Source organism: Equus przewalskii, chromosome 2, assembly GCF_037783145.1.
Source record: "Equus przewalskii isolate Varuska chromosome 2, EquPr2, whole genome shotgun sequence".
Classification (NCBI taxonomy): Eukaryota; Metazoa; Chordata; class Mammalia; order Perissodactyla; family Equidae; genus Equus; species Equus przewalskii.
Window position 1 is genome coordinate 15,724,657 of NC_091832.1, and position 26,910 is coordinate 15,751,566.

The 26,910-nt window shown below is 42.8% G+C and overlaps 2 protein-coding genes across 22 annotated transcripts in view; one reads left to right on the forward strand and one right to left on the reverse strand.

The window, feature by feature from the left end:
* Positions 1-1,339: 1,339 nt before the first annotated feature.
* PPCS (phosphopantothenoylcysteine synthetase) lies at positions 1,340-5,241 on the reverse strand. 4 transcript variants are annotated; one of them, XM_070610028.1, is made up of 4 exons: positions 5,141-5,241; positions 4,219-4,988; positions 3,946-4,049; positions 1,340-2,186 (listed from the first exon to the last, which is right to left on the reverse strand). In XM_070610028.1, the coding sequence occupies exons 2-4, from the start codon at positions 4,790-4,792 to the stop codon at positions 1,863-1,865; spliced, it is 1,002 nt and encodes a 333-aa protein (XP_070466129.1). In that variant the 5' UTR covers positions 4,793-4,988; positions 5,141-5,241; the 3' UTR covers positions 1,340-1,862. The 4 variants fall into 4 exon arrangements, with proteins under 4 accessions (XP_070466129.1, XP_070466131.1, XP_070466130.1 ...); XM_070610030.1 differs by having other exon boundaries at positions 4,795-5,170; XM_070610029.1 differs by lacking the exon at positions 5,141-5,241 and having other exon boundaries at positions 4,641-4,780.
* ZMYND12 (zinc finger MYND-type containing 12) overlaps positions 5,164-26,910 on the forward strand; it is a 35,292-nt gene continuing 13,545 nt past the window's right edge. Inside the window, exons 1-4 of one of the 18 annotated variants that reach the window (XM_070610021.1) lie at positions 5,201-5,393; positions 19,133-19,231; positions 24,151-24,292; positions 25,484-25,655. In XM_070610021.1, the coding sequence (XP_070466122.1) occupies positions 24,230-24,292; positions 25,484-25,655 (235 nt within the window). In that variant the 5' untranslated portion in view covers positions 5,201-5,393; positions 19,133-19,231; positions 24,151-24,229. Of the gene's footprint in view, positions 5,394-5,926; positions 6,238-15,276; positions 15,388-19,132; positions 19,232-24,150; positions 24,293-25,483; positions 25,656-26,910 lie in introns of those variants that run through there. The other 17 variants (XM_070610015.1, XM_008529726.2, XM_070610023.1 and 14 more) reach the window with 17 other exon arrangements.

Genomic DNA, 26,910 nt, shown 5'->3' on the forward strand with positions numbered 1-26,910 from the left:
ATTGTACGTTCAAAGATGATGACAGTCATCATCCATACGAAGATACAGATGTCGGGAAGAAAGTCAATCTTCCACTTCCTGCTGCTTCAGCACTGCAGCCACTGCTGATAGAGCCTGTTGCTTTTGGGGTTTTGCCTGACGGTAATTTAAAATTTTTGTTCAGTGGGACTGCTGCTTCCACAACAGTCCTGATGCTGCAGTTCCTGCTCCTCGGCTCAAGTTTACACTTCCCGATTCAATGCGGTATTTCAGTGCATCATGGCGCTTCTGCTGAAATCTTTCCAATTAAAATTTATTGTACCTCTATTATCCATCAGACGCATTGGGCTAACCCTTCCCAACTCACTCCAAGAAATATCACAAATTGCATTCAAAATCAAATTTTTATGTGAAGTACAGTACCTGCTCCTACCTAGTTATTAATGGTAGTTTTTCATATTGCACTCTAGAGTTTTCTGGACTACACTTCTTGTGCACTCCCAACCCAAAGCCCAGGGCAGTGAGAGGAGCTTTGAAAACCTCAAGGATTCAGGGCTCGAGCAGGTCACCAGCATAATACTGCCTCGCTAAGTGAGAAAAATAATCATTGCGACCATTTATTATGAACTATGTCCCAGGTGCCAGACTAATGCTTTATCTTCACTGTTGTTTTTTTTTTTTTTTAAAGATTGGCACCTGAGCTAACAACTATTGCCGATCTTCTTTTTTTTTCTGCTTTTTCTCCCCAAATCCCCCCAGTACATAGTTGTATATTTTAGTTGTGGGTCCTTCTAGTTGTGGCATGTGAGACACAGCCTGAGCATGGCCTGACGAGCGGTGCCATAGCCCAGTATCTGAACCCGTGAAACACTGGGCTGCCAAAGCAGAGCTCGCAAACTTAACCACTTGGCCACGGGGCCGGCCCCTTCACTGCTTTATTTAAATCTCACAACAAATGGCATTATTTTGCAGAAATTATCCCCACTTTATAGATGAGTAAACTGAGACTAAGTCACATGTCTAAGTTTACAAAGCTAGTAGGTGGCACACCTGGAATAGTCAAGCCTGACTACAATGACTCCAAAGCCAAAACTATTTACCACATTGTAATGCTTCCCTCAGGGCAGAGGTCACCAGTGGGCCCCTGCCTGGCCCAAGGTGATTAAGTTTCCCTGCAAAGCAGTCCTAAATATTTGAAAGGTAAATTGTAAACTCAAATAGGGACTGAATCTAGGACAAGATGCAAAAAGTAAACGGAGTGGGAAGCTCGTCATTCTAGAGGCATTCTATCTCTAGAGAGCTGTCCTCTCCTACGCCCATCTTTAATAAATTTCCAAAAAACAACATCTTTTCCACTGTATCGGCTTTTGGGCACACATTTTATTGCACTTAATTTTTTAGATATCCATTTCCCAAATTAGGCATGTTCATTCACCTTTTTAATCCTCAGGTCCTACCACATAGCAGGCATCAACAAATATGTGATCTTCAAAGCATGGCCATTCATGCATCCATAATCCTTTTTATAGTATGAAGGAGGTTGATAGTCAGGCCCCATATGTATATTTTGAGGAATATAATTCCCAATAAGCTCTTTTTCTTACAAGTGAGAAACAGCTCCTGTTCATTTTCAAAATCAAGTTGACATTTAGGTGAGTGTGTCAGGTGGTTTGGTCATAACTGCTTTGCCTTTGTTTTCATTTTTAACGAGGATGAAATGATCTTTAAAAGACAAATACCAAGCCATATTCGCCTGCACACCACTCACTGCTTTGTCCCTTCATTTTCTGTCTTTATGAAAGCAAAGGATTTATTCTAGTTCTCACCATTCGTAAGAGCCCTGGTCCACTGAACAATTTTTGATCCTATATGGGCTTTTTACTTCAGTTTTTGTCATCTATAAAAGCTGTGTGTCGAGACTGAAGGTCATCCACTATCTTCTCTTCTATCTCTATGCCTTTTTCTAGTTCTTCTTCTGATAGCAATAACTTGGTTTCTGAGTCTTTGGTTATAATAACCACAAGGGACCGTAGGGACTCAAGGATATTAGCCACCACCACTTGATGTCGATAAATTTCCAAAGCATTCCGTGCACGATCAATTACGATGGAGGGGTCAGTCTCCAACTTAAAGGAAATTATAAATGCTTTGGGAGCCCAGTCTTTAACCAAAGGAGAAAGCATTTTTGGCACCATCTTCATTGTTATCTGTATTGGAAAAAGAAAAGCTTAATAAGCAAACAACGGTCACTACCTACCAGGTCAATCTCATGGGAAACTAAAGAAGCAGGGACTCAGATTTTTGGCTATGTCAATTTAAGTGGGATTTCTCTTTCTCAAACTCTTCAAAGCACATGAAATGCTTAGCTTAAAAGCCTTGGCTCTATAGGGTTCATGAGGATGACTAATTTCAAGGCTTCATCCATACTCCGGGGCAAACCACATCTAATGACTCAGCCCTGGCCTGCCACCCTCATCACCATTAACAGAGCTCTAAACAACAGCGTTACATTTTCTCAAACATTCCCCTTTATTTTTTCAACCAAACTCTCACATAAACAAATGCAAATAATCTATTCATGCAAATGTTACTTTGGCAAAAGCTCAAATAAAGTTGGGTTTATAAACAAAGTTTTTAAGCCTCTCAGCCTAAAATATTTCTTACACTAACAGAATGGCTATTTGATTTCATTTAAAAATTGTCACTTGTAATACATCTTAGCACTGAGGAAACAGATCTGATTTTCTTTATTTTCACTTGATCAAAACTCCTTTATACCACTCTCGATCTCTTCTAAAGGGAATGTTGAGTTGTTTTGTGTACTTTCAAGACAGAACTAAAAAATACGGGATAAACTTAAAGCTCCCAGAATTTCAAAAGTGTGAAATCACTAAGCTAATCATCAGGGTTTCCCCTCAAAAAGTTGGCAAGTGTAATAGGGATCATATACCCAACCCCACTTTACTTTTCTCCTTAGCATTTAGCACTACCTAACATAGTATGCATTTGACTTACTTATCATCTCCTCTGCAGAGTATAAGCAACATAAGGACACAGCATGTGTCTTTTCACTGTCTTATCTCCAGGTCCTACAGTATGTCTGGCATAGAGCATGCACTTGATAAACATTTGTTGAAGAAATGAACAAACGCACTATCCTACAAAGTCAGCAAGTGCTCCACAGGTAGAGTTTCTCCTATTTAAATTCTACTTGTATCACCAATAAATGACTAAGAATTCCCTAAGGTTCCAAGAAGCCAGATCATCTCAACATCTCAACCACATCGCTACCCTACCCATACGTCTTCCTTAAACTACAGCAATAACTTCCATCCAGTCTATCCCCGACCACCCTCTCTCTCAAATTCACCTTTCATACGATGCTAGAATGTTCTCCTCAAATAAAACCTTAATCTCATTCTCCTATTTATGTTTCCCCCGGCTTCACAGGACAAAGCCCAAGCTCCTTAAGAAAGAATACAAAGTCTTGTATGAAGTGAGTGTTTCTTCAGTCTGCCCTCCACCTCCACCTCTCCCTGTTCTCCAGCTTTACCAAACTTCGGTTCACAGCATACTGCCCACTTCCAAACTCCAATTATGTTCCCTATCCGGAAAGACCTTCCCTGCTTTGTCTAGTATACCCTCTGCTCATCTTTTAAAACCCAGTTCAAGTCATCTCCTCCAGAAAGCCTTCCTTGACTTCCCCAAGATTCACTCACCCCACGTTCTGACTTCACTTTGTACGTACCTCTACTAGAGCATTTATCACTCTGTATTGTAATTATGTCTGTATCCAGCTCCCTCACTAGATTGTGAGGTCCTTGAGGGAGGGCGGTGTCTTATTCATCTCTGTATCCCTAGTGCCTAGCACATACGGAATGCAGAAAGGCCATCTCCAGATCAAGAGGGAATTAACCCAAGATTGGTTATAGGGGATCAGATCTCTGGAAGAGAAGCGCCCATCACCTGCAGTGGGCCCCCAGATGACTGGATCTTGTGTTGAGGCATTTCAGAGACAGGCACATAGAAATCTGACACGGCCGCAGCCAGGTAAAACATCGCAGAAGAGCCTGCAAAGATAAGCACAGGGTGTGATAAACCGGAAGTGGGTATAGGATCAGTTCATTTTCAATTCAGGCTCGCCAGCTGTGAGACCCGGGGTAAGGAGTGGGTAGGGGGACAAGTGTCGGGGAGAAAGGCTCTGCCTCGGGGCAACCGGTGGACTCCCAGGGCACGCACCTAGCGGATTGAGGGCCTGGGCCGCAGCCTGCAGCAGATGCAAATAGTCCGCCAAAGTGGTGAACTCTACGGCCAGGAAGGTGCCGGCAGCCGCAGCCTCCTGGTAGCTCCGCAGAGCCGCAGCGAAGCCCGGGAGTGCATTCTCCTCGGCCTCCAGACTCAGCAAGCCCGAAGGGCCTGGGTCGGAGGGCCGCAGAGCCGACAGCCAGGTCTGGGGCGGGAAGCGGTGGGCAAAGGGGAAGGCGGAGCGCGCGCGGTACAGGAACAGAACGCCGTAACCCGCGGCCAGGAAGGCCTCGGCCGAGGCTGCACCGCGCCGCCCGCTGCTGAAGTTGTCCAGGAAGCGCACTGGCCGGGCTTCCAGTGGCACCTTGGTGCCTCCAGAAGTGACCAACACCACCCGTCGGCCCTGCTCGCCCAACCTGGCGGCGAAGCGAGCCATAACCTCGGCCCAGCGCGCGGCACCGGCTGGCTGGGGGAACTCGGCGACCAGATCCACTTCCGCCATCAGTCTCTGGCGCCCCCGCGCCTGCGCAGGCTCCAGGGCGGCCGGCACCACGCCCCTTGCCCCCATACCTGGGCCACGCGCAGCCGCAGTAACGAGGGGGAGGTTCGCTACCCTGCGCTGGACGTCACTGTAGGTTTCTCCACGTCTGGAAATGCGTGCTGATTCTGCCGTACATCCCAGAAATATTGACGCCGAGCTGACGGGGCTTCTTGGCTGCGCAAGCCTCTGGAAGGGTCACGTGCCGTCGTGTTAGTTCCCTAGCCTGGGTAAAGAACAGGCCATGTTTGATCCTTACCGGCCACCATATAGGCCTTCTTGGACTTGGATTCCAAGGGAGTTAGGCTGGGGGCCATTTAACGTTTGAGATTTGTGTGGGAGTCGTTTTTCGGTTTTTTTTTAACCCCACAAACACACCCCAGGGGTCAGTAGAGTCACGCCCCTCCCTCTTGCCCTTGAAATGTTGGGAACGAGGCTGCCCCGTCGTGGTCACGTGACGCCGGCGTCCCGCGTAGCCTGGCCTGGCAACCGTCCTGGAGACGGACGCCGCCGGCTGCAGCATGAACGTGATCTACCCGCTGGCGGTGCCCAAGGGGCGCCGGCTCTGCTGTGAGGTGTGCGACGCCCCGGCCGAACGGGTGTGCACGGCCTGCACGGTCACTTACTACTGGTAGGCCCTGAAAGGTGGCACCTGGGCGCTCAGGTCCCTCGCTCTCTCCCCATCACAGATGTGGGCCTGGCTGCCTTGCGTGAGCCGGAAAGGCCCCACCAGGGAACCCTCCAGGCGGCTCCCACACGGGTCCCTGGGACTTCTGTGTACTCATCTGCCTCCTCTCCCGCTCACTCGCTTGTCACCAGACTTTGTTGAGGGCCTACTGTGTGCTGTGCACTGTTCTACTGGGGGGAGTTCCTGGGGAAAACTCGGTAGACCCTCTCCCTCAAAGATCTAACATCTGCGGAAGACGGCTAAGTAAACTAACAAACACAAAACAAGGAAATTTCAGAGAGTGATAAATGCCATAAAGACGAAGGAAATGTGATGGGAGTCTGGGCAGACAGCCTTTCAGGGTAGACTGTTGATCTGAAGATAAGGTAGGAGCAGGCTCCTGGAAATGCTGGGGGAAGAGTGGCACAGTGAAGCTCTGAGGGAGGAAGGACTGACGCGTTTGAGCAGTAGAAGGAAGGCTGGTTTGTCCGGTGCACAGCCACGGTGGTGAGCGTGTGGGCGGTGTAGTACAACAGAAGATCGATTTTCTTTTATTCAGCATAACAATCTAAGACCTTTGCTTCAGATTAGACTATTTTGGGCCTGAGATAAAACAGCTAGGTTCCTGGTGTTCAGAAACCTACCAACTTGTTTAAAAAAGAAAGTCATTATGATACACCCTATGTGGCAAGTACTGACACTCAGGCTGTGCCATTCCCTGGGACCTCTAAGGACGGAAGGATGGTGACGGGGACAGGATCTGGAAAGGTTTCTCTGAAGAAGTCGCATTTGAGCTGAGTCTTGAAAGGTCAGTAGGAACTTGCTAGGTGAAGGAACAATAAAGAAGGAAGGGTAGGTCACTCCTGGGGTCCAGGATATCTTAGGTAAGGGATGAAAGAACACTTTGTTCAGAGCTGGGTAGAGATTAGAGAAGATGATAGTGGAGGGAGCAGTCATTGGTTTTCAAACTGCAGTCTGGGACTCATTAGCAGGTGGTGAATAAATCACAACCAGCATTTTAGGAAAAAAAATAGAAGAGAAAGTATCAGAGTAATCCTAGTTGAATTGTTTCTTAAAACTTTTTGTTTTGGTGTTTTATGTGCATATGTATGTTTGTACTGGTAAAACGTATTTCTTACTATGGGTTGAGTCAAAAAGAGTTTGCAAGGGGCCATCTGGTGGCACAGCGGTTAAGTTCACACATTCCGCTTTGGTGGCCCAGGGTTCGCTGGTTTTGATCCCGGGTGCAGACATGGCGTCACTCATCAAGTGATGCTGTGGCAGGCGGCCCACGTATAAAGTAGAGGAAGATGGGCATGGATGTTAGCTCAGGGCCAGTCTTCCTCAGCAAAAAGAGGAGGATTGGCAGCAGATGTTAGCTCAGGGCTGATCTTCCTCAAAAAAAAAAAAAAAAGAGTTTGCAAAATCATTGTGATAGGTGGTAGTAGGAGTTTAAACAAGAAGATAAAGTTTAGGGCCAAATGATGATGTGAGATCAAGGAGTTTGAAATTGATCCTGTGGGAGGCCATGATGGTTTTGACATGTTCTCATCTGCATTAAGGAAAGATGCCAGGCAGTGGTGTGCAAGATAGATTGGAGGGTAGGCACTGAAAGTTGCATAACTGATTGAGAAGTTGTTGCAGGGGTCCCAGTGGAGAGTGGACATACCTCTCTCAGACTGGGTTAGGTGTCCCTCCTCAGTGCTGTCACTGCACTGTTTATGTCTCCTATCCTAACGTTTATGACCCAGATTGAAATCAGTTGTTTAATGGTCTGTGTTCCTCCCTAGTCTGTTTGCCCCATGAGAGCAGGGATGTGTTTTCATTGCTGTGTCTTCATTGTGTATAGAATACAATTCAGAATTTGTAACAGAAACTGCAAAGCCCTGGTTACCTCTCTACCCTCATTTCCCACCACGCTCACCCCCTCTTTTCCATGATGTAGTTTCAGAGGCTTTCTTTCGGTTCTAATTTGCTAAGTCTTTCCCTCCCTGGTTTCTTTGCCCAGCCTGTACCCTCTGCTGGGGACCTCCCCTTCACCCATGAATCTTCCCAGCTCCCTCTCATCCTTCAGTTCCCAGAAATGTTATTTCTTCCAAGAGGTCTTTCTGGAAATCCCAATCTAAATACTCCTCTCTCATTTTTCTCTCTCACATTTTTCTTCACTTTTCCTATACTTTTATATTCTTATGTTTATTTGTTAAATATCTGTGTCTTTTACTAGGCTTAGTGCCCGCACATACCAGACACTCAATGATCATTTGCTGAATAAATGAACTTCTGAATAGATAATAAACCTATTAACTGGCCAAGGAACAGAGGGAGGAGGTGATGGGTGACAGATTGGATTGAGGACACAGAGTTTGAGGGGCCTTCAAGTCACTTAGGAGAGATGGCCAGTAAGCAACTTTAAGTACAGACCTGGCACTTGGGAGAGATTCGACCCCTTTGCCTGGTATGAGCATCCACCTCTTCCCCTGTCCCCTTCGTCCCTCTGCTTCTTCCCTGTCCCCTTCATCCCTCCACGTCTTCCCTGTCCCCTTCATCCCTCTGCTTCTTCCCCTGTCCCCTTCATCCCTCCACGTCTTCCCCTGTCCCCTTCATCCCTCCAACCAGAAGTACCTCCTTCTTCCCCTCAACTCACTTTGCAGTTACGCTGTGCTCTCAGATGACTCTTATTTCTCTTCTCCATTTTAGTTGTTGGTGAGCGTGTTATCTCAATTTTGTTATGCTCCATTAGTGCAGGGTGTCATGTTGAGTATGTGTAGAAGGACTGTCACATGTATGCTGTCCTTTGATCTGTATCAGACCCATCTATGTATACCCTGAGGTCACCAGCAAAGTGTCTTGAAATAGTCGAAACTAAATATTTGATGAACGCATGAATAAATTATCATTTCCTATGTTCTTGTCCTCCATTATTTTCTTTCTCTTCTTTCACTGCCTTTAATTTTCTTTAAGGTCTTCACCTCTTTGTTTCTCCCTCTTTTCTCCAGATTTCTATATCCTTGTGTTCTGGAGATTTCAATATTTTTCCATAAAATAAAACTGAGGTAGTTGTTCTATATCTCAAATATGGGGCCTTTAGTACCTCTCCCTCACAGGGTTTTTGTGATTGAATGTAAAGAATCTAGCACCATGTCTGGGACCAAGTTGGCACTCAATAAATATTCTTTTTCCTCATCCCAAATTTAAAGAGCAGGAAGGACAATCAACTTGAATTTGTGAAAGTTTATTTTTTTGGGAAATGATTTTTTTCCTGATTATAAATGTGATTTATGCTCACTGCAGAAAACTTGAAAATATAAAAAATAAAGAAGAAAAATCATCTGTAATCTCATAACCCAGAGGTCAATAACTTGATATTTTGGTGAATTTCCTTACATTCTTTTTCTATAAATACATTTATTTTATACACTCTGTATAATCATGTGCATGTCATTCTATGTTGAATTGTGAGAATGTTCCCAGGGAATAGAACATTTTTAAGAAAAGGAAATTTTATTAAAGTACACACTGAAACATTACTGACAGGTGAAAGAGGCTTCAGTGCTATAGGCTAGCAAATTATGGTATATAGATAAGAGTATTTTGCAATAATTTTTCTGTTTATTTAACATATGGGGCACAGATTACTGGCCGGGAAAAGAAAACAGTGAAATAGTGTTCAATAGTCAGAGACAGTAGGATCTGTGGTGAACTGGAGAATGAATGCCCTGCCTAAAGACATTCAAATTTAGTTTAAGAAACATGATAATGGCCAAACAGAACATGTCTGGCTCACAAGCTACTTGATTGTGAGCCCTGGTTGAGAACATATTTTTAAAGTCTTTTTTTTGGTGAGGGAGATTGGCCTTGAGCTAACATCTGTGTCAATCTTCCTCTATTTTTTTCTTTTTTTTTTGAGGAAGATTAGCCCTGAGCTAACTACTGCCAGTCCTCCTCTTTTTTTTGCTGAGGAAGCCTGGCCTGAGCTAACATCTGTGCCCATCTTCCTCTACTTTATATGTGGGACCCCTACCACAGCATGGTGTGCCAAGTAGTGCCATGTCCGCACCCAGGATCCGAACCGGTGAACCCCAGGCCGCCAAGAAGTGGAACGTGCACACTTAACCTCTGCGCCACCGGGCCAGGCCCAAAGATTTTATTTTTTTCCTTTTTCTCCCTAAAGCTCCTTGGTACATAGTTGTGTATTTTCAGTTGTGGGTCCTTCTAGTTGTGGCATGTGGGACGCCCTCTCAGCATGGCCTGATGAGCGGTGCCAGGTCCACACCCAGGATCTGAACCAGTGAAACCCTGGGCCACCAAAGCAGAGCGCGCGAACTTAACCACTCGACCATGGGGCCGGCCCCTTAATCTTCCTCTATTTTTTATGCGGGATGCCACCACAGCATGGCTTGATGAGTGGTGCCATGTCCACGCCAAGGATCCGAACCCACAAACCCTAGGCCACCAAAGCAGAGCATGCAAACTTAACCACTGTGCCACTGGGCCAACCCCATTCAACTCCTTCTTTATGCGTAGCCCTGTGTTGGGTGTTAGGGGTGAGACAGATGAAGAATGAGAGAGCTCATGAATATATAAATAATGCTCACTTTATTTAGAAAGGAAGATATGTCAAAGGCTCTCAGTGGAACAAAAGTTCAGGCAGTTAAGTTAATATTTCCATTGCTCGCACCATTATTCAACAAGCCCCTACTTAATAAATACCCTGTGGAACTCAACTGTTTCTATATCCTGGCTGTTAAGTGCTTTTATTGATTCGTTTACAACAATTTTGTATCGAAAAAACCTTTTTAAAATGCTTTGTGTAATTTCTGTAATAGCAGTCACAGTTTATGAAGAAAACACTTTATTGCATTTCTGTTGTCCCAGAAAGAAGGAAGGAAGGAGAAAGAGTGCTCGAACACAGCTGTGTATTGTGTATGACTGCTTTTGTGCTACAATAGAGTTGAGTAGTTGCAACAGACAGCATACAGCTCTCAAAGCTTAAAATATTTACTATCTGGGCCTTTACAGGAAAACTTTGTTGACCCCTGCTCTAGGTTATTGTTACCTATTTTGGAATATGTATAAATGGAATGAAACAGTTAACTTCCTCACATTAAATAAAAATATGTAATAGGCAATAAAAATGCAAAAACCCAAGATTGTGTGCATCCAACAACAGAGTCTTAGAATACATGAAACAATAACTGTCAGAATTGAAAGGAGAAATAATTCAATAATAATAGTTGGACACTTTAATATCCCATTTTCAATAACGAATAGAACAACTAGAGAGAACAACAGTAGGAAATATAAGACTTGAACAACACTATAAACCGACTAGACCTAACAGATGTCTATAGAACACCACCCAATAACAGCAGAATATACATTCTTCTTAAGTACATATGGAACATTTTCCAGAATAGACCATATGTTAGACTATAAAACAAGTCTCAATAAATTTATAAGGACTGAAATCATACAAAGTATTTTCTCCAACCACAATGGAACAAAATTAGTAATCAATAGCAAGGAAATTTGGGAAATTTATGAATGTATGGAAATAACACACTCAAACAACGAATGGGTTAAAGAAGAAATCACGAGGGAAATTAGAAAATGCTTTGAGATTGTGGAGTAGAGGAAAGTTCCCCCCTTCCCCTTCTGGTTCTTATCACTGATGGAAAAATTAAAATGACATAAGGCAGGTTAACAGGAGAAATTCAAACAAAGTTTAATATGTGCACATAGGGAATTCTCATAAGCAAGAAGAATTCCAGTGACAGTCAGGCAAAATGAAGTATATATGCCATTCTGGACTAAGGGAAAGGAAATAGAGACCTGGGACTTCAAAGGGAAAGAAGGCAATTTACAGGAGGATGAAAAGAGTTCATGCTTGGTAAACAAATGTTTGCTGGGCCATCTAGGCACAAAGGGACAGGAGAGGACTTTGATCAAATGGGCCTTGCTAGGTTCCTCCCTGTCTACCTCACCTAGTTCCTATGATACTAGAGTTATCTATGGTGATAGTTCCTTCCTGGGACAGGCCCTTCTATCTTAAATTCTTTTAGGCACTTTAGGGGAGGGTCAAAGGTTCTTCTTGAGCCTTCTGAGCCTTGATTGTTTTCAGCTTGAAATAATCTGCATCCCAGAGTGCCACATCTTGAGGCAGCCTGCCCTGAACCCTGTCATTTCCCTCTTCTGAAATTTATCTGGAAGTTTCACATATTAAAAGCTGAACTGGTGACTGTGGAGAGAGAAAAGGGGTTAGTAGCCGAATGGTAAGAAATCTGCAAAGGGAGAAAAGAACATAGATTAGAATGAGGATGAACAAACAGAAAAGAACAGATTGGAGCACATTTCCCCACACCCCGTTAAACCAGTTCCCCAATCCTGGGATAGGTCAGTCCAATAAAATGTGTGAGCTTCATTTATCTGCTGGAAAATGTTAATCTTCTCTTTTAATGATATAAATTGCATACTACTTGCCCTAATTGATTCACCTAAAAGCAACATTTCTCACTGGTGATTGCACAAGCTTCTCCTTGCTGGGCAGTCAGTGTGTTCAGAGCACGTCGATTGTGGAGCACCACAGAGGCTGGACTGTTAACCTCTGACTGGAGTGTTTTCAAAGTTTGTACAGTGGTATTGAACTCTTGTTCCATTACCATGGAGAGATTTAAGATCGCCTTTCCAATTCATAATCTCCAAAGCTGGGGAAAAGAACCTGGAGTTGTGATACACAAGCAGCTTCTCTATGATATCTCCACTGGCACATTTATGTGGCACAAACTTAGGACAAAGGAACCCAAGTTTGTAAGTTGGCTGACATTTAGGGTGGAGTATTTGGTGACAGAAGGAGCTAGGAGAAGAGTCAGAGTGATGTTTTTCTTTTGGATACCATACCCTGTGGTCATCCATCTTCCATATTGGTCCACCAGGTGTTCATATCAGAAGAAACAAAGAATAGCTAAGGTTCTTTTGCACTATCTAGATGTTGACATAACCAACAGTCAGATTGATTAGTTAGCATGGCCAGGGTTTAGTAAACTGGCATAAGGGGATGTTTGGTCTGCACTCAACCTGTTGAAAAAGAGAGGGCTAGTAAGAGTAAGACAGACTGAAAAAGAACCCATAGTGGAAACTTAGAGAGGAGAAGTAGGGTGGATAGAGACCAACTCTTTCCAGTCAGCTTTCTAAGAAATGATTTTAAAAATATTCGTTAGTAATAAAAGGTTGTTTTTTTAAGTGTGTGCATCGGGAGTTGTAAAAGTGGAGGGGATGGGGAGAATAGGTGAAAGCAGTTTCTTGGTCTGTGATCTTGGGAAAAGCTGTCTACTTCATGATGCCAGCTGCTTCTGGGGCCTGGGAATTGGCCCTGGGGATCCTTAGTTTTAGGTCATCTGTGGGAACTGTCTCCCAGCTGTCTTGAGAGCGATGTGCTGGGTCTATTTGGCATGGCTTGCATGGATCCAGGAAGATTTTTCTTTTATTCTGATGGCAGTGTAGGTGATTAGTAGTACTTCATAAGCTCCTTCCCAGGAAGGTGATGGCACATGTTTTCCTCAAAGACCTTGATGTACATTTGGTCTTCTGGTGGCAAGGGATGGCAAGCCTTCGCAGTCGGTGGGAGCCACACCTCTTTTACCTGTTGACAATGTGCTTCAAGTATACTAGTTAATTCTTGTGTATAGCTAGTCACAGCATCGAATTTTTCACTTAAGTTCCTACAGTATTCACTTAAGCCAGGAATGAAAGGTTTAGAGATGCTGGTAGGCATCGGGTGTCCAAAACTATTTCAAAAGGAGTTAATCCATGATCTTTATAAGGGCTCAGGGCAAAGCTTCTGGCCATTTAAGTCCAGTTTGAGAATGATATGGGATATGAAATTTTCATGAGTGCCCCAGAGTTTCTGCAAGCAAGCGGTTTATGTCTGCTGTAAAATGAGTTCCTTGGTCTGATTCAATCCATAAAGGAATGCCTAAATGAGAAATAATTTCAGTTATTCATTTCTTTACCAGTGTTGTGGCATCAGCACGTCTAGATGGACAGCATTCTGTCCATCCACTAAACATGCAGACAATAACCAAACAGTGACAGTAGCCTAAGGCTGGGGGCAAATCTATAAGATTGATTTGGAGTGCGGCAAAGGGCAGTGTGGGCCTAGGAGGACGTCCTGGGGTATGTTGATTTCTCTCAGAAATTTGGTGAGATCTGCAAGTAGTGCACTGGAAAATAACTTGGTCAGAAATTTTGTGGATGCCAGGGCAAAAGCAATTGTCTGTCAATTCCTTAACTATCCCCACTGTACACATATGTCCCATTTGATGGGAGATAAGTGCAAGCCAAAAAGCCAAAAGCAAAGGAGGTACAGGAATTCCGTTTGGCCCAATGTCCAATCCATGTGATCATTATTTGTCACCCTTTTTTGTCCAATTGTTATTTTCAGATTGTGGGGCATTTGTCTGATAGTTAATATTATCAGCCGGGCATTAAGGCAGGTTTAAAAGTTCAGCGGAAAAAGGTTAGGGGGGTCTGTTTTGAGCTACATGTTTAGCAGCTCTGTCAGTCTTATCATTTCCTAAAGACAGAGCATCTGTCTCCTTAGTATGGGCTGAACAATGAACAATGGCAATTTTAGAAGGAAGATGAAAAGCTTGCAATAGGGCAGGGAGTCTATGCCCATTAACAATAGGAGTTCCTGTAGAAGTCAAGAATCCATGGATTTTCAAATTGTGCCAACAGCATGCAGACTCCAAAAGCAAATCTGGAGTCTGTGTAGATAGTGGCAGTTTTCCCTTTTGCTAAGGTGCAAGGTCTAGTAAAAGCTATGAGTTCAGCAGCTTGGGCTGATTTTACAGTGGCTAAAGAGCCTTGAGAGTTTCATGAGGGGAAACTATGGCATAACCAGTTTTTATGTTTCCCCGTAAATTTCATTTACAGGAGCCATCACAAAATAGAAGTAAGTCTGAGTTATCTAAAGGGATGTCTGAGAGATCCTCTCATGGCTTTGAGACCAATTCTATAGTTGTAAGGCAGTCATGTCGAGTAGAGTAAGGCTGTCCATCATCAGGGAGGGTTAATCAAGTAGCTGGATTTAAAGTGTTACAATGGTGTTTGCGATGAAAGGATTGGTCAGAGAGCCTGCTCATAGGTGGTCTGTCGCTGTGTAGAGAGGTGCTGCGTCCTATGAACTTGTAAAACAGCAGACACGGCATGGGGAACATAGAGATGAATGGGGGAGCCTAATGTAAGAGTACTGGCTTTGTCAAACAAGGTGGCAGCTGCAGCCACGCACACAAGCATGGGGGCATACCTAATGCCACAGGGTCTAGTTGGCATGAGAAATATGCTATAGGACATATCTGAGAGGCAATAGACTGTCCTAGATTGCCTGTAGCAATCCCATTATTTTCCTGGCAGTATAGATGAAAAGATTTGTGAAAATTAAGTAAGCCAAGAGCCGGAGCTGTGGACAAAGCAAATTTTAATGCTTCACAGGAGGTTAATGCCTGTGAAGGCCAGGAAATAGGCTCTGGAATGATATCTGGGAGAAGGGCATATAGAGGTTTAGCAAGGGCTGCAAAGTTAGGAATCCATTGGTGGCAGTAACTAGCTGCCCTTAGAAATTTATGTAGCTGTTTTGTCATTTGGGAGAGAGGGATGAACAAAATTGACTCAAGGCTTTTGAGGGTAGCTTTTGGATGCCTTGAGATATCTCATGCCCTAAGTAGGTACCAGTCATTCGTACCCTCTGAAGTTTAGATCTGGAGGCTTTATGGCCTCATGCAGCTTGTGTCTTCAGGAGAATGAGGGCGTCTCTAAGAGCTCCCTGTTTAGTTTGGTTACAGAATGCAAGGTCACCAACATTCTGAACAAGTGTGGAGCCTTGGGTAAAGGCTACAGAATCCAAGTCTGCTTTAAGGACTTGGGAAAATGTTGAGGGGGACTGAAGGAGATCCCTGAGGTAGGTGTGACCATGTTAATTGCCTCCCCGTAAATGTAAATGTAAAAATAAATTGTGAGTCAGGGTGCAATGGGATTGGAAAGAAAACTGAGCAGAGATCAACTACTGTAAACCAGGCTGCATCAGCAGGAACTGAGGTCAGGATGACAGCTGGATTAGGGATCACAGGATGCTGAGGAATTACACAAGAGTTTCTGACTCTCAGATCTTGTACAAATCTATAGATCTGGTTCCCAACTGAGTCAAATTTGCCTTCTTCATTGGCAAGACTGGAGTATTAAAAGCTGAGGAAGTAAAAACTAGTACACTCTGTTGCAAAAGGAAGTCTTACAGATTAAGTTCTTTGTACTGCGTCCCTGAAGCAGGTATTGGGCTACTGATGGAAACGGTGTATTCTTTTTCCAAGTAATGTGCATGGGTTCTGCACTCGGTAACAATCCTACTTTATTTGCATGTGTAGCCCAAAGACTAATTGAAACATCTTTTAAAGACTCATCCTCTTCAGATGAATTTAAATCAGGATCACTTTCTAGCAGGAAAATAGGAGATTTGGGGTTTGGTCTGAGGGCAGGGAGATAAAAACACCTTTCTCATTACAATTTATAGTGACAGTAAATTTACAGAAAAAAAATCTCTGCCAAAAAAGTTTGCTAGTAGAACAGTCAGACACTAGAAAGGCATGATGGGTGTTAAGGCGTAAAGATATTGGGGTGGGCTGAGTTATGGGCAATGAAATAGGCTCCCCAGAGACTCTAGCAGCTTGAATAGAATCAGAGGTGACAAAGAAATCCTCTGAATGGATAGTAGCAAGAGTTGCACGAGTTTCAATTAAGAAATTCAGTTCCCCATCCTCTATTTTAAGTTTAATGGTAGGCTCTGAGGTGCCACTGAGGATTGGCCGACCCCATCATTTGAGGGGGAAATGCCCCTCAGGAGGAGAAAAATGAACCTTCTGGGGTTGCTGGGGCCTCGGCGGATAATTCTTAAATGTTCCCTTCTCTTAAGTGTGGGACAATTTTTTTCCAAGGCCCCAGTTTCTTGCAATACCTGCACTTGTCTGGAGGCAAATAGGGAGCCTCTGAGCAGGCTTTAATTTACTCTCAGAGTCACATTTTTCTCCTCTGAAGATTCGAGCTGCAAAGAGAGAATGGTTGCTTTTAATTTTTTTTTTTTTCTGCTGCTTTCCTGCAGACTTTTTTCAAAGAATTGTGTAGCAGCTTCCATTATCACACTTAACAGTTGCCCAGGCCAACCAAACACACTATTTTGAATTTGTTTTCTAATATCAGGAGAAAATTTCCTCGTAAAGCAGGAATTGGGAGAGCCCTGTGCTCTGGGGCTTCTGGGTTTAGTGCAGCGTGGCTTTGAAAAGTTTGCATAGAACGCTCAGCAAAGGCCTTTAGATGTTCCCCTCCTTTCTGAGTGCACAATTCAATTCTTGACCAATTAACTTTAGGAGGAAATGCCTCTAAAATCATTCCTATTAAACCTTGAACATCGCCTCTAGCAGAGCCATTTCCTAGCCATTTACAGGAGGGCCTTGGAGAGGGGCTGGCGGTCTGTTTCCCCTAGGAGAGGGATCTTCTCCAGGGGGACGTCTGGCCTGTTTGATAACTACTGTATAATCGTGGGCTAGAAGAACATCCCTTAGCAGCCAGTCAAGGTCTCTGTGAGTGGGGTTGTGAATTGCTGCTAATCTTTCTAACTCCTCTCTAAATTTTGTAGGATCTTCTGACAATGGAGGCAGGAGGGTTTTATAATTTAATAAATTGGCTGGTGTCCCGCGGACGTGAATTCTGTGAGCAGAGGTCCAGGATACATCCACAATGGACACTGCATAGGAATGCCTGAAGCTGGCAGAGCCTGATTACAGAGCCCTGGGAAGTAGGAGGACTCATAAGGGACAGCAAAGTGAGCCTTCTGGCCCTTCCTGGCTGCTTCTGCTAAATTCACTTCTTGGCTTTCAGCATTTACGCAAGTGACTCGTAAGACCCTAGCTTGGAGGTCAGGCCTGAGTGCCTCCTGTAAGTCTTCTAAGAGGGAAGTTAAAATAGGCAGCTGGAGGTTTTTCTGGAGAAGCTGGAGTTTAAGGATCTAAGGGAACTGGCTGAGAAGCTGGCTGAGGAGCTGAGCATTGAGAGGGAGCAGGTTTAAACCAGGGACCTAGAGATCCGAAAGACCTTCGGGGGTCAGGGAGTAGGGGATATGGGAGAGTGTAAGAGGGAGGAGAAGGGGAATTTTTGTTAGATTTGTTTTTCATCTTTGTTCTAAGTCTGACTTCTGTTCTTTCATTTTATTAAGGAATTCCCTGAGGCTAACTGTTATACTTATTTTGGGTTTTCTTTTCAATTTGATGCTCTCATAAATACCAATAAGGCAGCTGCTTGTGATGAGCGCTCTCTAAAATATTTTTAAAATAAAGAAGTTTTTCCAATTTAAAAGATCCATTGTCTGGCCATTGATCAAAAGGATCTTCATTTGTATATTTATCCCAATAGCAACTCAATACAATAAGCCTTATGGGAAGACCCAGAGGTAACTTTCCAGGCTTAGAATAAATCTTTACCATGGATGCTAGAGGCATCCCTGGACAGGGCACAGATGGTTAGCCCCCATGACCCAAAAAGTTCACTCCCAAAAATAGTCAGAGAAAGTAAAGACCTTCGTTGCACAGGTAGTAAGGGTGGTATAGTGAAAATGGTGTCTCCAGTCTCCCAGGAGAGCATGGGAGGCCTCCAGTCACAGACCGACTAATCAGTGACACTGGGCAGGTGCTACTGGAATGGTATTTTTCTAGCACTAACGAGCAATGAAGGTTGAGACAAAAAGGCCTCTTATGGACTGGGACCCCTTATGATAAACTCTTCTGAGAGCTGGCACAGCCAGACAAAGAGTGTGCTGATGGTGATTTTGCATCTTGGAACCCCAGTCTATTCAACTAGCCACCAAGGTGCACTCTGGCAGAGACCAGATAATATTCTCACCGGCCAAAAAGCCAAGCTCTCAGGACAGAACAAGAAGGAAGGAAAAACCTCATCTGTTTTTTCTTGTATGCATATTAACAGCTTTAGCTAAGCCTTGAGTCTCTTGGGGCCAAACTAACACCTAGGAGGGATGTGCCACGTGTGTGTTTTACAGAGTACTTCATTGCACCAAAACTTTCTTGAGGTTGTGGGTGACCTACTGTTGATCTAACCCATTCCATGACCCATTTATCCTATCATGGGAGCCTTCCTGTGGTGGTGAGCACCCTCATGGGTCTTCAGCGCTCCACCCTTGCCCGCCAACTTTGTGGCTTTGGCTCCCAAGATGTCCCTGAGCAATAGCTTTTACCTCATGTGCATATTAGCCCACAGCAAAGTTTATCTAAATAGACATCAATCTGGTGAGACTCTCAAATTCACCAGTCTGCGGGGTTGCCTCAGACAACAGGCTTACAGGGCTTAGGCTTATGTCCTACCCTATGGTATTTCCTTCTTATGACAAATCACATGAAAGACAGAGACAAAGAAAAAAAACAATGACCATCTCTGGGAGGAAAAGGATCAATAAAGCTGAGAGTATTGCACCGAATACCAGAGTTGCTGAAAGCCTAAGAAACTAGTTTCACAAATATTTTCTCTTGCTGATCTAAATTTAGAATGAGAGAGAAAAAATTCTCATTGCTTGCTTTCACCAGACCCTGCAGATAAGAGATTCTGGGAAGCTGACATGGTAAGAAATATTACCTCTTGTGTCTTGTCAGATGACCCAGGATCTCTTCATCTGCACTAGTCCTAGGGAGAAAGCAGTTCTTCCAGCCAGACAAGGCAGTTTTTTCAGCCAGAGAAGATCTTGCCAACCAGTGAGTATCCTGCCAACCAAGCCAAAAATGCGGTAGTTCAACTTCTGGTTCTTATAGCTGATTGAATAATTAAAATGACATAAAGCAGGTTAACAGGAGAAAATCAAGCAAAGTTTAATACATGCACATGGGGAATTCTCATAAGCAAGAAAAATTCCAGGGACAGTCAGGCAAAATGAGGTATATATGCCATTCTGGACTAAGGGAAAGGAAATAGAGACCTGGGACTTCAAAGGGAAAAAAGGCAATTTACAGGGAGATGAAAAGAGTTCATGTTTGGTAAACAAATGTTTGCTGGGCCATCTAGAAACAATGGGACCCGAGAGGACTTTGATCAAATGGGCCTTGCTAAGTTCCTCCCTGTCTACCTCACCTAGTTCCTATGATACTAGAGTTATCTATGGTGATAGTTCCTTCCTGGGACAGGCCCTTCTATCTTAAGTTCTTGTAGGCAGTTTGGGGGAAGGTCAAAGGTTCTTCTTGAGCCTTCTGAGCCTAGGTTGTTTGCAACTCAAAATAATCCACATTATTTCACGGAAGCCTGTCCTGAACCTCATCAAGATGAAATGAGAACAAAAACACAACATACTAAAACTTATGGGATGCAGTGAAAGCAGTACTTAGAGGGAAATTTATAGCTGCAAACACGTACATTAAAAAAGAAGGAAGATCTCAAATCAATAACCCAGCCTTCCACTTTAAGAAACTAGAGAAAAAAGAGCAGACTCAACCCAAAGCTGGCAGAAGGAGGGAAATATTAAAAGTTAGAGCAGAGATAAATGAAATACATAACAAGAAAACAAGAGAATCAACAAAGCCAAAAGTTAGTTCTTTAAAAAGGTCAATAAAATTGACAAACCTTTAGCTAGACTGACCAAGAAAAGAAGACTCAAATTATTAAAATCAGAAATGAAATCGGGGACATTGCTACCAACTTTGCAGAAATAAAAGAGAATACTATGTTCAATTGTATGCCAACAAATTACAGAACATGGATGAAATATATTCCTAATAAGAAACAAACTACCAAAACTGATTGAAGAAGAAATAGAATATCTAAGTAGATCTATAACCCAAGAGATTTTGCTAGTAATAAAAAAAATTTCCACAAAGAAAAGCTCTGGACCAGATGACTTCACTGGTGAATTCTATCAAATATTTAAAGAAGAATTAACACCAATTTTTCACAAACTCTTTCAAAGAAGAAAAAAATAGAGGAAGGAATAGCTCTCCACTCATTTTATGAGGTCAATATTATCCTGATACCAAAACCAGACAAACACATCACAAGAAAAGAAAACTGCAGACCAATATCCTTTATGAATATAGATGCAAAAATCCTCAACAAAATACTGGCAAGCCAAATCCAGCAGCACATAAAAAGGATTATACAACATGACCAGGTAGGATTTTTCCCAGGAATTCAAGGTTGGTTCAACATACAATCAATCAATATAAGACTTACTAGAATATTACCCTTAATATATAGAATCCTTAATAATAGAATATTAATAGAATAAAATACAAAAACCAGATGATCATCTCAATAAATGTAGAAAAAGCATTTTGACAAAAATCCAACACCTTTTATGATAAAAACACTTACCAAACTGGGAATAGAAAGTACCATCCATAACTTGGTAAAGGGTATCTATGAAAAACCCATAGAGAAACACAGAGTTAACACTGTACTTAATAGTCAAAGACTAAAAGCTTTCCCTCCTGAAATCAGGAATAAGACAAGAATGTCACTTTCACCACTTCTATTCAACATTTTACTAGAGGTTCTAGTTGGGTCAATTAGGCAAGACAATGCAATAAAAGGCATCCAGCTTGGAAAATAAGGAGTAAAAGTACCTCTATTTGCAGATGATATGATCTTATATAGAGAAACCCCTAAAGAACCCACAAAAAAACCTATTAGAGCCAGCAAATGAATTCAGCAAGGTTACAGGATACAAGATCAATCTGCAGAAATCAGTTGTGTTTCTACATGCTAGTGATGAACAACCTGAAGATTAAATTAAGAAAGCCATTCTATTTTCAATAACACCAAAAAAGGAATAAATTTAACCAAAAAAGTATAATACTTATACACTGAAAAATGCAAAATGTTCTTGAAAGAAATTAAAAAGAAGACCTAAATAAAAGGAAAGATGTTTCATATTCATAGATTAGAAGACTTGGTATTGTTAAGATAGTAACATTCCCCAAATTGATCTGCAGATTCAATGCAATCCCCATCAGAATTTCAGTTGTCATTTTTGCATAAATGGACACACTGACCCTAAAGTTCATATGAAAATGCAAGGGACCCAGGATAGCTAAAACAATCTTGAAAAAGAACAAAGTTGGAGGACTCACACTTCTCAGTTTCAAAATTTACTACAAAGGTACAGTAATGAAGACAGTGTGGTACTGGCATAAGGACAGACATGTAGATCAATGGAGCAGAATTGAGAGTCCAGAAATAAACACATTGCATCTATGGTCAATTGATTTTTAACAAGAGTGCCAATTGGAGAAGGAATGTTTCCTTCCAAATGGTGCTGGGAGACTTGGATATCCACATGCAAAAGAATAAATTTGGGTCCATACCTTACACCATAAACAAAAAGACCTAAATATAGCTGCTAAAAACATAAAACTTTAGAAGGAAACAGTTATGAATCTTTGTGATCTTGGATTAGGCAACTGTTCTTAGATGTGACACCAAAAGCACAAGGAACCAAAGGAAAAAACTTGGACACCATCAAAATTAAAAACTTTTGTGCATCAGAGAACAATATCAAGAGAGTGAAAAGACAACCCACAGAATGGGAGAAAATATTTGCAAATCATATATCTGAAAAGGAACTAGTTTCCAGTTCTTTACAAACTCTTTTTTTTTTAAAGATTTTATTTTTTTCCTTTTTCTCCCCAAAGCTCCCCAGTACATAGTTGTATATTCTTCATTGTGGGTCCTTCTAGCTGTGGCATGTGGGACGCTGCCTCAGCGTGGTTTAATGAGCAGTGCCATGTCTGTGCCCAGGATTCGAACCAACAAAACACTGGGCCACCTGCAGCGGAGCGTGTGAACTTAACCACTCAGCCACAGGGCCAGCCCCTACAAACTCTTAAAACTCAACAGGAAAAAGATGAAAGACCCAGTTAAAAAATGGGCAAGGGATTTGAATAAACATTTCCCCAAAGAAGATATACAAATGGCCAATAAGCACATGAAGTGCTTCTCAACATTATTGGCTATTAAGGAAATATAAAGTAAAATCACAATGCAATACCATTTCACACACACTACAATGGCTATAATAAAAACGACAGAAAAATAACAGGTGTTGGCAAGGATGTGGAAAAAATGAAACCCTCATACACTCCTGGTGGGATTGTAAAAAGGTACAGCCTCTGTGGAAGATAGTTTGGCAGTCCTCAAAAAGTTAAACATAGAGTTATTATATGACTAAGCAATTCTATTCTTAGGTAGATACCCCAAATAAATGAAAATGTGTCCACACACAGAGTTGTACACAAATGTTCATAGCAGTATTATTCGTAATAGGCACAAAGTGGAAATAACCCAAATGTCCACCAACTGATGAATGAATAAACAAATTGTGTTATAGTCTTACAGTGGAATATTATTCAGTTGTAAAAATGGATAAAATATTGATACATGGTACCACATGGATGAACCTTGAAAAAATCATCCTAAGTGAAAGAAGCCAGACGTGAAAGACCACATATCGTCTGTTTCCATTTGTGTGCAATGTCCAGAATAGACACATACATAGAGAAAGTAGATTAGTGGTTTCTGGGCACCAATGGGTGGAGGGAAGCATGAGAGTAACTGCTAGAGTGGATGGAGTTTTTTTTGAGTGATGAAAATGTCCCGGAATTAGGTTGGGTGATGGTTACATAACCTAGAGAACATACTAAAAAAACACTGAATTGTACACTTAAAATGGTGAGTTTTATGGCATGTGAATATATATCAATTTTAAAACGTAGAAAAAAACATACTTGGAGGAAGGGTCAGAACTGGGTAATAGATATGGGAGTCATTCACAGAGGCAATTATTTAAGGAATGGGAGTGGATTCTCTGTAGGAGTGCTGTCCAATAGAATTTTCTGCAGTGATGCAAATGTTCTATATCTGTGCTGTCCAATTAAGTGCTTAAAAGCACTAAATATGCATGTAAAATAGCCAGAAGAGCAGTACACCCAACTGTCACAGTACCTCCCTCTGGAGAGCTATAAAAACAACTGGCTTTGGAGTACAGGCTTAGAGTAACTACTTGGGCTCTGCGCGCCTATGCTTGTTTATCTTTGAAACAGTAATAATAGATTTTGTTTTGTTTTCAAAAAGTTAGGTAGGTACATGCAAAACCCCCTGCTGTACCCCTGGGACTGGGGGGCATTCACAGTGTGTTCTGTGTGAATGGCCCCGTGGAGCACAGAAGACAATGCAAGTGGTGCTCTCCAGAGCCATGCAACATGGTGGAACCGAGTACAGGGAAGCGTCTCCTAGGGCCTCATCAAATGTAAACTCCTTTCCCTTCCCCAAGAAAAAAGACCCTCAAATCGGTCAGCTGCAGTCTTCAGATATTTGAAAATGGTCTTAGAACCACGCAGAGCTAAAGTTGTCTTCGTTGCTACTAATTAAGCAGAAAAGCAGAATAGCCACAGCAGCACACCTGTGCCTGCAGACACAGCAGCCTCCCACCCACCCTGTCCCCAACTAATTTTTACACCATCAAATGACCACGTGAAAGAAAAGAGATTCATGTCAGGAATGGCTTGGGGTTCCCTGCCTGGTTTGTCCTGGGCTTACTCTTCTAATTTCTAGGGCCCAGTAGTAGGGCCAGCAGAATCTTAGATCAGGCCAGAGGTGAAGATAACGAAGCCCATGTCTTTATTGTCAGTGGTGTGGTTCATCAAAGAGCTGACTGGGGCAGCATCCACGAGAAGATCTGCCAGCTCCTGATTCCGCTGCGCACCTCCATGCCCTTCTACAACTCGGAGGAAGAACGGAAGCACGGGCTGCAGCAGCTGCAGCAGCGGCAGGTACGTCCTGCAGGACTGCCACGGGCTTGACTTGTGGGTGCAGCGGAACGCCCAGGAAAGAGGGTGTGCTGGGGGAGATCACTAAACGGTAACCGCTCTGGGGGCACGACTGTTGTTTTATGTCGTTATGTCCTCGATACCGTTCCGTCAGTTTTCTCCACATATTTCCTGAATACCTGGTGTATTCGTTTCCTGGGGCCACCGTAACAAAATAGCACAGGCCAGGGGGCTTAAACAACAGAAATTTGTTTTCTCACAGTTCTGGAGGCTGGAAGTCCAAGATCAATGATAGGTGTCAGCAGGGTTGGTTTCCTCTGCGCACACGCATCCCTGGTGTCTGTGTGTCCAAATTCCTCTTCTTATAAGGACACCAGTCCCACTGGATAGGGCCCACCCTATGGCCTCATTTTACCTTAATCACCTCTGTCAAGGCCCTGTCTCCAAAGGCAGTCACATTTGAAGTACTGGGGTTAGAGCTTCAACATAGGAAATTCATGGGGGCACGAAATTTACCCATAACATCCACATATGCCAAGAACTGTGATAAGAGCTTAGGCACATAGTAGGAGGTCAAAAAATGATGTATGGATATACTAATGAAAAGGTAAAGGAGATTAGGAAAACTATTATCACAGCATTGATAGCATATAAATTCTTGTTCAAAAAAATAACGTTTTCAAAGCCGTAAGTCTCAAAACACCAGATTCATCAGTTTTAGTCTTGTGACACTTTGAGAGTGGCCTGAGAACAATGCAGAGTTAAAGTTGTTTCCGATATTAGCTAAGCAGGATAATTCCAGAGGGAAAAATAAGATGTTCTCTCAAAATTAACTCAAATAGAAAGGTGGAAAGTTTTGGATTGTCCTGAGACGTGACAGCTTTGCTAAACTAAATTTTTATTATAAATGTAAGAATAACATGCGTTTAATAATTTTATATTGAGCGCTCATTTATGCCAAGCACTGAGCTAAGCTGAGAAGACCCTTGTTCCTGGACCTTGAGGAACTCACAGTCCAGCTTTGCCTTTTTATATCACCTATTTGGGGTCTCACGTCCACCTTAATATAGGCAGGCTCACTGTGTACCCTGAATCAATTCGTCAGATGTTGGCCATATCTCCAAATGTACCTCTATATCTGGCATTGCCTTTTACCATTAGACCGTCCGGATGATCTAGTTTTTTCTTCCACAGAAGCATTTGATTGAGTTCTGCTACACCGTAGCCCAGAAATATCTCTTTGAAGGAAAACATGAAGATGCTGTCCCAGCAGCTTTGCATTCTCTTCGCTTCCGCATGAATGTGCATGGCCTGAGTTCAGTGGAGCTTGTGCCTGCTTACCTGCTGTTGGCCGAGGCGAGCCTTGGTAAGTGAAACCAACTCAAGACCCCCCGAGCCCTTAAGAAGTGCTATATTGGGTCATATCAGTGGCCAAACAGTCCAGCCTTGGCAGTGGCACCAGGACACCTTTTGTGGAAGAGCAGAGTTGCTGTAAAGTTTGGCACAAGGTGGGGAAGGAGATGTCCCGGACTTTTGGCTACAACTGACAGAAATCCACTCAAGCTGATCTAAGCAAAAGGAGGAAATTTATTAGGACACTGGAGTGTCCGGGGGAATTGAGGCTTCATGAGGTACTAGAATGAGAATGCTATAACAAACTAAGGCTGCTGCTCTCAGTTTCTCTCCCGTGCCTTGTCTCTTGTCTCTGTTTCTCTCTCCACATCGGCTTTATCTTCCGTCTCTGCAGACCAAATTTTTCTACCGTATGCTTACTGCAGAAGACAGCTACCCCTAGATGTCAGATGTAGCTGAATTTACATTGAATTTACAAGTCCTGCAGGTTCAAGGTGGGTAAAGGAAACTAATTAGCATTTGATTTCCAATTTTAAATTCCTAGAAGAAAGAATTGTGTTGAGTCAGCTTGAGAGTGGTACCTACCTTTATCTACCTTTGTGTCAAGGTCACACAGTTCAAACAGGAATATAGCAACTTGCTCCTGTAGATGGGAGAGGCAGTTCTGAGAGTAAGAGCACAGACTTGGCAGACAGCCTACGTGGTGTTTGCTATAAGAGGAGAATTAGCATTTTTGAGGGGAATTAACATTTTTGAGCATCTACAGTGTTTTAGGTACTGTCCTACCACTTTATGCATCTTAATAGCCACTATTTTTTTAAAAACCAACTTTTTAAGCAGTTAAGCTCTTGGAAATACAATGCAAAGACCTTTTTTCCCTGAGCTATCTGAAAGTACGTTGCTTGCCTGATGCCCTATGCCTTGAGTATTTCAGTGTGTATTTCCCGCAGACATTCTCCTTCACAACCACAATACAACCATCACCTGCTATCATCCACCAAGCGGACCCTATTCGAGTTTCTCCAATTGTCCCAATAACATTTTCATGGCAAAAGGATACAGTTCAGAATCATGCTTTTCATTTTGTTGCCATGTCTCTCTAGTCTCCTCCATTCTGGAACAGATCCTCAATCTTTCCTTGACTTTTATGATTTTGACACTTTTAAAGATTAAAGGCCAATTATTTTATAAAATGTCCCTCCATTTGGGTTTCTCTGACGTTTTCTCATGACCTGATTCAGGTGATGTATCTTTGGCAGTAATATCAC

Bases quoted from the DNA above. Each gene is read 5' to 3' on its own strand.
- PPCS (XM_070610028.1), bottom strand. From the start codon at position 4,792: ATGGGGGCAAGGGGCGTGGTGCCGGCCGCCCTGGAGCCTGCGCAGGCG. The intron at 4,050-4,218 runs GTGCGTGCCCTG...TTATCTTTGCAG, and splicing joins CCAGGCCCTCAATCCGCTAG to GCTCTTCTGCGATGTTTTAC. The intron at 2,187-3,945 runs GTGATGGGCGCT...TTTCCAATACAG, and splicing joins CATCTGGGGGCCCACTGCAG to ATAACAATGAAGATGGTGCC.